General features: G+C 52.8%; 2 protein-coding genes across 2 annotated transcripts; both read left to right on the top strand.

The window, feature by feature from the left end:
• Positions 1–5,500: 5,500 nt before the first annotated feature.
• LOC123108476 (uncharacterized) lies at positions 5,501–6,010 on the top strand. The gene has a single exon (XM_044530256.1). The coding sequence runs from the start codon at positions 5,501–5,503 to the stop codon at positions 6,008–6,010; it is 510 nt and encodes a 169-aa protein (XP_044386191.1).
• Positions 6,011–6,950: 940 nt separating this feature from the next.
• On the top strand, positions 6,951–7,460 carry LOC123108475 (uncharacterized). The gene has a single exon (XM_044530255.1). It carries the CDS (start codon positions 6,951–6,953, stop codon positions 7,458–7,460), a length of 510 nt encoding a protein of 169 aa, XP_044386190.1.
• The last annotated feature ends 800 nt before the right edge of the window (positions 7,461–8,260 follow it).

The raw sequence follows: 8,260 nt of genomic DNA, 5'->3' as shown, positions 1-8,260 counted from the left end.
TGCTATGCATCACCATGATCTTGCGCGTGCGTAGGAATGTTTTTGAAATTACCCAACACTTTGAGGTACAACGACTTCAAGTGTTTCACCTGTTCTTTTGGCTTCTCAAAGATAGCATTCTTAGGACCAAAATCCAGCTGGGCTACCTCCCCTTCTTCACCTATAGCACGAAACTCGGCACGTAAGTAATATACCATATTAATATCCATACCTTCCCGAACCGGCGTAGATTCATAATCCACCATCTCATCTTCATCTCCCAATGTGTATATTGCGCTTAAATATTCCTCAATTGAAGGGGATGTTTCAGCTGATGTGGACGATGTAATAGGGGTCGCATCATCCTCTTTTGATGGTGAAGGTGTTGCTGGAGCTAATGTAGAAGCATTTGTGTTTTGTTGTTGTTTAGGCCTCCACACTTGTTTTGTGAGTGCCATGGGCCGAATTTCACTTAACAATTCGCCCCTTTGCCTCTCCTCTTTGTGCTCTACCTTCTTGTGGTTCCTCATGCGTTGTAATCTCCTTTTCATGATCGTGGTTAAACCGGGAGGACACCACTTAGGTTGAGTATATTTGGGATCCCTTGGTTTAGCCTTGCTTGTGCTCGCCTCATGATCATTCACTATGGAACCCTGCTGAACAATAACAATATCACCATCAGAAGTAGCCTGATTACCAACAACCAGCTTTTCGATCTCCTTTTGCTTGTCGCATTCTGCAATTTCCGCATTAGGTGACTTAACACGCCACACTTTTTTGTTGTCCTTGCTTGGAGAAATTTTTGTTGGCCGATTAGCACCATAGCTCAAACGGCCTTGTGTGGACTAATAAAGCCTCGCGCGAGTAGGCCTTCTAGGTGCAGTCCGCCCCATATGAAAAGCATAAAGGGCCATTGGGGGCTGCCCCCATCCTCCACTGAAGCCTCTCATGTAATATGGCGCATAGGAGGGTTGTGACATCCATGGTGTCGGTGCCCATGACCCATATGGCCTTGCATAGCATCCAAACTCTTGCTCCGGAGGCAATCTTGAACGTTTTTAATGTGATGGCCGATTAGAGCTAGAACCGGTCGCTTGACTTGCATATTTAGATAGCAACATATCAAAAGTTGGCCTGATTCGCTTGTGCTTAGCTTCACTCTTTCCCCACTTGCCAACTTCTGAATTCTTGGGCTTGATAAATTTAACATGAATATCTTCTTGTACTTGTGGTTGCCCCCCGAGTGCAGGATTTTTTATGGTGATCTTCAATACTTCCTTTCCATCGGGTTGCTTATCAAGCACAACCTCTCGTCCCAAGACTTTGGCGCCCTCCTTGCCTTTCATGGGTTCACCAATAAGAACATTATCTTTATCAGCAGATTCGGATATGCTAGGCCGAATCAACATTTTATTTCCCGCAAGTCCATGGTGTTTATAGGGAAGGGTTGTTTATCAACTTCATCTCAGCAAAATTCAATCGTCCATCATTAATGGACGATTGTATCTGTCATCTGAAAACATTGCAATCGTTAGTAGCATGAGAAAATGAATTATGGTACTTGCAATAAGCACGCCGTTTCAGCTCTTCAAATGACGGTATCGTGTGTGATATTCTAATCATCTTATCTTGCAAGAGAGCATCAAATATTTTATCACACTTTGATATATCAAAAGTAAACCTCACCTCCTCATCACGATTCTTGCAATCGGCTTAAGAGCATTGCACATATAGGGTTTGTCCTTTGAGGACCAAACAAATTCAGTAGTATAGACATCAACCTCATCGTACGAATTATCATCATTGTGTTCAACCATATGCATTCTAGGACAATCGGTTGTAGACCTATGGACCTCTTTACTTCGACTCTCTTGGCCAAAGCTTTTTGTAAGACTTGATTAATACTCAAAAACTCATAACTTTCTAGCTTCTCTTGAATGTGAGTTTTCAAACCATTAAGAACAAGATCCGCCAAGTCTCTCTTAGTTATCACTAAGCTATAACACCGGTTTTTTATATCTCTAAATCTCTTGACATAATCGGTGACCGATTCATCACATGTTTTTGCTTAACCGATGTAAGATGTGACAACTTCAGCTCACTCACAGCTATAAAAGTGATCATGAAACTTTTGCTCTAATTGCGACCATAAGAGAACTGAACCATGTGGTAAAGCATCAAACCATGAAAATGTGGTGCCAGTTAAAGACAAGGGAAATAAACGCACTTTCAACTCTTGTATGGAACCTGCTTCACCCAACTGTGCTAGATACTGACTCACATGCCCCCAAGTCGTTTTCGTACCCTCACCACTAAATCTAACAAAATCAGGAATCTTATAACCTTGAGGGTAAGAAATTGCATCGAAGTGTTCAGGATAAGGCTTTTGGTACACACGACTCTTTACTTTCGGCTCGTTTCTGAAAGTTTCTAGAAACATCTTATGCAAATCCTCCCTTAATTTAGCTAAAATTAGATCCGACGTAGATGACGATGTTTGTGGCAATGACATAGGAGCAACCTGAGTACTAGCTATTGGTGCCACTTGTGAGATGGGCGCCAAACCATAATTCGGCGGAAGACCAAACATGCTTGCGCCTATGGGTGGTGTGACAAAGTGATTCGGCGTTGACGCCAAATTGGGCACACACATAATAGGATTAGGGTATGTAGGTGTAGCCACAAGCTGGTTGGTTTGAGTAGGGTAAAAATTCAACGGCATATTATATTGTTGTTGCATAGGTGGTGCCGATGAAATAGGTAAAATTGGACTAGGGTTTTCGGATATACCAATAGTACCATTAGATGATGGAGGCATTTTTTTATGAGAATTAGCACTAGCCACAAAAGAATTGTATGCCATCACATTAACCTTACTAACAAGACTTTCAATCACAGCCACTTGCTCTGGAGAAAAAACTTTACTCATAGTGATCACATCTTGTTCGTCGATGAGGGGAGGAAAATTGACATTTCCAGCCGGAGTGATGTTGCCTTGACGGTCCTTCTTGAAACTTGAAAGAAACGCTTCCAAATCCTCCTCCTCGTGCTTCTTCTTGAGCGCCTCAAAAGCCTCTTCACGCTGCTTCTTGCACGCTTCGTAGGCTTGGCGATGTTCATCCGATAGTTCATCAAGACCGGGCTTAATGATGTTACCGGCGTCAACTTCTGAGGGCTTGGGGAGATTAGACATGGTTGATGATGATTCTTGATCTTTCGTCCCCAGTAGAGTTGCCAAAAAGTGTGTTCGCACATGAACATGTCACCGTGTACCTCCAACGCCCAGGATGATGCACCGCACCTCACGTCGAAGGAGACCCGTCCGGAAGCGCGGTACGCAAGCAATTCAGCGGGTGCTTTTCAGGACCCGAAACCACACGCCCCGGGAGGGATCCCGTCTGGACGCGCGTCGGCTATGGGCTGCCCTAGGTCAGTTCGCCCACCCCTACAGCCTCGAGGATCGCTGCCCTTCAACACAAAGAACAAACGAAGAACGAGAGAGAAAGAACCAGGGAGAGATGTAAAACTAAGGTAAAAAGTAGATGGGTTTTGCGATTGTGTGTTGTTGTTCAATCGACCGTCACCCCTTAGGTATATAAGAGGTGGCTGGACTTCCCGTGCAAGGAAAAGGCTTCGATTTACGTCCAAAACCCTAGTCAAATTCGGATTTGTTTTATCCGAACTTTCCAAAACTGTTCAGTTTAAACTGGCTGCACCTTACGGGTCCTTTTTGTGGCAGTAAACGACCTCGGATGAAAACGAGTCCGAAAGCAATCTTGACCGTTTTGATGAGGTGAACAACTTTCATGTTGAACGTTTTTCGATTCGAGGCCATCTTCAGGGCCGAATCGTTCGCACAAAACGGACTGTCACTCACGCCACTCATCAGACACATGTCTGATAGGGCGCGCCATATGTAGCCTTCTGGCAGGGCTGCATTCGAATGGTTCTATCTTTGCATACGAACTCAGATTGGAACAATTTTTATATCAAAATCGATCGTTTCGACAAGACGAAGACAATCTGTGTAGATCATTTTTCCATACGAGGCAGTCTTGGGGGCGTAATCAGCCGAATCTTGTTCTGAATACAAAATCTCGGTATTTCAAGCACAATTTCAGCCTTCGAGATGAGATTGGATGGCGATGGCCCAAACATCAAAGTTTCTCTTTTTGACAATACGGAACTTTCTTACTTTGAGCACTTCTTCATTTGAAGTCATCTTAATTAAGTTCTTGGTCGAGCCAAAATCTGGTGTCAACAGTATCCAAGCGATTTCTTCTCAACTATTTGGAGTCTTTAATTGCTATCAAGTTAAACTCACTTATGGATCCAGAGAAGGGCAAAACAGCAATATCATATGACCGCATGAGGTATCAAAGATCAGTTCAAGCAATACCTGCCGTCGCCCTCCCATGGTCAAACTTAACTCCGACGGATCTTACACAGCAGGTGTGGCTGGTGCAGGTATGGTGCTTCGAGATGACCAGGGGAATATAATCTTCTCCGCGTGCAGATCGCTATACTCTTGTCGGGATGCTCTGGAGGCTGAGTTGTGTGCTTGCATGGAGGGCTTATCATTTATGATTCAGAGAAGCGAGTGTTGGGCTAATAAGCCGCGGGCACGCACCGGACGTGACAAGCGCGTGTATGGGCGCGAGTTGGCCGGGTCGGGTGCATCGGGACCACGGGAGTGTGTGCGTGCGTGTGTACAGGTGCAGCACGGGGCGTGTCCGTGCACATGTGAGTCGTGTGCGTGGGTGTAGGAGTAGCTGTTGGGCGAGTCGCGTGGGTGATCGAGGGTGTGGCCGTTGGAGCTCGCCGTGGGGCGCGCGCGTCGGAGCGCGACGCGGGCACGAGTGGAGCGCGGGCGATCAAGAGCGAGTGGCGGCGTTGGGTACGTGCCCGGTGCGCTGGCTCGGGGCTATAAAGCCGCGCGAGGGCCGTTGTAACAGCTGCGGGTGTGTGTGTTGAGTTTGTGCTCTGGAAAGGTGTTCGTGCACCGAAAAAAACCACCTCGCCGTGTCCCTGTTCTTCTTCCTCCTTCCCCTCTTTCTTCCTTGAGTGAGCCATGGCAACAGAGAGAGCAAGGAGGAGTGCGGCGAGGGACTGGCGGTTCCAACAATTGGTATTAGAGCCAGGTTCTGTTCAGGGCGCGCCGGCGATGTCGATCGTCCCGTACACTGGCGGAGCGAGCGGGTCGATGCCGCAGGCGGTGCCACTACTCACCGACGACAACTACACGTCTTGGTCGATCAAGGTGGAGGCGAACCTTGATGCGGCCGGGCTGTGGGAGGCGGTGGTGGTGCCGAAGGACGCGGCCGCTGCCGTCATCGCGAAGAAGGACAAGCCCGCGCGTGCCTACCTGCTCAGTGCACTCGCCGAGGAGTTGTTGTTGCAGGTAGCATCGAAGAAGACCGCAGCAGAGGTGTGGGCGAGTCTGAAGACCAGGTTTGTGGGCACCGATCGCGTGCGGGCGGCACGACTGGGCACGCTCCGGGGTGAATTCGAGCTCCTGTGCATGGCGGAGTCCGAGACCCTGGACGCGTTCGCCGGCAGGCTGGGCAGCATGGTGGCGCGCTACGCGGCACTGGGCTCGATCCTGGAGGATGCGGCGCTCGTCAAGAAGTTGCTCGATTCGGTCCCAGATCGTCTATACGTGGCGGTGGCGGGGATTGAGCAGTTCTGCGACGTCGGCACAATGCCGTTCGAGGACGCGTTGGGGCGGCTGAAGGCTTTCGACGAGAGGCTGCATCGGTGCGGGCAGGACAGAGGCAACCACGGCGGCGAGCAGCTGATGTTCATCGCGGCACAGTGGCAGGCGCGCGAGCGGCAGCGAGGCGGAGCTCGGGATGATGATGACGGGGCGCGCAGCATGGCATCGGGCTTCGGCGGCAACAAACGAGGCCGGTGCTACAAGTGTGGTGAGCGGGGTCACTTCAAACGTGACTGCCCGCAATGGAAGAAGGCGCCGGCGGCGGAGCGTGCCCTGCTGGTCGACGGCGACGTCGAGGACGCCGGGCTGCTCTAAGCCGCGGCTTAGGGCGCGAGTGTTGGGCTAATAAGCCGCGGCGACGCACCGGACACGACCAGCGCGTGTATGGGCGCGAGCTGGCTGGGTCGGGTGCATCGGGACCGCGGGAGTGTGTGCGTGCGTGCGTACAGGTGCAGCATGGGGCGTGTCCGTGCGCATGTGAGTCGTGTGCGTGGGTGTAGGAGTAGCTGTTGGGCGAGTCGCGTGGGTGATCGAGGGCGTGGCCGTTGGAGCTCGCCATGGGGCGCGCGCGTCGGAGCGCGACGCGGGCACGAGCGGAGCGCGGGCGATCAAGAGCGAGTGGAGGCGTTGGATACGTGCCCGGTGCGCTGGCTCGGGGCTATAAAGCCGCGTGAGGGCCGTTGTAACAGCTGCGGGTGTGTGTGTTGAGTTTGTGCTCTGGAAAGGTGTTCGTGCACCGAAAAAAACCACCTCGCCGTGTCCCTGTTCTTCTTCCTCCTTCCCCTCTTTCTTCCTTGAGTGAGCCACGGCAACAGAGAGAGCAAGGAGGAGTGCGGCGAGGGACTGGCGGTTCCAACAATTGGTATTAGAGCCAGGTTCTGTTCAGGGCGCGCCGGCGATGTCGATCATCCCGTACGCTGGCGGAGCGAGCGGGTCGATGCCGCAGGCGGTGCCACTACTCACCGGCGACAACTACACGGCGTGGTCGATCAAGGTGGAGGCGAACCTTAATGCGGCCGGGCTGTGGGAGGCGGTGGTGGTGCCGGAGGACGCGGCGGCCGCCGTCATCACGAAGAAGGACAAGCCCGCGCGCGCCTACCTGCTCAGTGCACTCGCCAAGGACTTGTTGTTGCAGGTAGTATCAAAGAAGACCGCAGCAGAGGTGTGGGCGAGTCTGAAGACCAGGTTTGTGGGCGCCGATCGCGTGCGGGCGGCACGGCTGGGCACGCTCCGGGGTGAATTCGAGCTCCTGCGCATGGCGGAGTCCGAGACCCTGGACGCGTTCGCCGGCAGGCTGGGCAGCATGGCGGCACGCTACGCGGCACGGGGCTCGATCCTGGAGGATGCGGCGGTCGTCAAGAAGTTGCTCGATTCGGTCCCAGATCGTCTGTACGCGGCGGTGGCGGGGATTGAGCAGTTCTGCGACGTCGGCACAATGCCGTTCGACGACGCGTTGGGGCGGCTGAAGGCTTTCGATGAGAGGCTGCGTCGGCGCGGGCAGGACGGAGGCAACCACGGCGGCGAGCAGCTGATGTTCACCGCGGCACAGTGGCAGGCGCGCGAGCGGCAGCGAGGCGGAGCTCGGGATGATGATGACGGGGCGCGCAGCATGGCATCGGGTTTCGGCGGCAACAAACGAGGCCGGTGCTACAAGTGTGGTGAGCGGGGTCACTTCAAATGTGATTGCCCGCAATGGAAGAAGGCGCCGGCGGCGGAGCATGCCCTGCTGGTCGACGGCGACGTCGAGGACGTCGGGCTGCTCTAAGCCGCGGCTTAGGGCGCGAGTGTTGGGCTAATAAGCCGCGGCGACGCACCGGATGCGACCAGCGCGTGTATGGGCGCGAGCTGGCCGGGTCGGGTGCATCGGGACCGCGGGAGTGTGTGCGTGCGTGCGTACAGGTGCAGCACGGGGCGTATCCGTGCGCATGTGAGTCGTGTGCGTTGGTGTAGGAGTAGCTGTTGGGCGAGTCGCGTGGGTGATCGAGGGCGTGGCCGTTGGAGCTCGCCGTGGGGCGCGCGCGTCGGAGCGCGACGCGGGCACGAGCGGAGCGCGGGCGATCAGGAGCGAGTGGAGGCGTTGAGTACGTGCCCGGTGCGCTGGCTCGGGGCTATAAAGCCGCGCGAGGGCCGTTGTAGCAGCTGCGGGTGTGTGTGTTGAGTTTGTGCTCTGGAAAGGTGTTCGTGCACCGAAAAAACCACCTCACCGTGTCCCTGTTCTTCTTCGTCCTTCCCCTCTTTCTTCCTTGAGTGAGCCACGGCAACAGAGAGAGCAAGGAGTAGTGCAGCGAGGGACTGGCTGTTCCAACAGCGAGCTCCAAGTTGTCATTGAGATGGACTCATTAGTCGCGGTCAAGATGATCCAGGGGCGTGATCAAGACGGATCTATTTATGCATCTCTAGTTAAAGAGATTAGATATCTCTTATCTCTTCGTGAAGATTGTATTACTCATATTAATCGTTCTCGAAATAAGATTAGCGATAGCTTAGCGAATTTCACTTGCACAGAGGGTAGAACAATGACTTGGATAGGTTCTGGTCCCTCTTGCGCTATGGAACTAGCTACTG

Source organism: Triticum aestivum, chromosome 5A, assembly GCF_018294505.1.
Source record: "Triticum aestivum cultivar Chinese Spring chromosome 5A, IWGSC CS RefSeq v2.1, whole genome shotgun sequence".
Taxonomy (NCBI): Eukaryota; Viridiplantae; Streptophyta; class Magnoliopsida; order Poales; family Poaceae; genus Triticum; species Triticum aestivum.
The sequence above is the reverse complement of the archived record's forward strand: the minus strand, read 5'-3'. Positions and strand labels throughout refer to the sequence as shown.

Bases quoted from the DNA above. Each gene is read 5' to 3' on its own strand.
- LOC123108476 (XM_044530256.1), top strand. From the start codon at position 5,501: ATGGCGGAGTCCGAGACCCTGGACGCGTTCGCCGGCAGGCTGGGCAGC.
- LOC123108475 (XM_044530255.1), top strand. From the start codon at position 6,951: ATGGCGGAGTCCGAGACCCTGGACGCGTTCGCCGGCAGGCTGGGCAGC.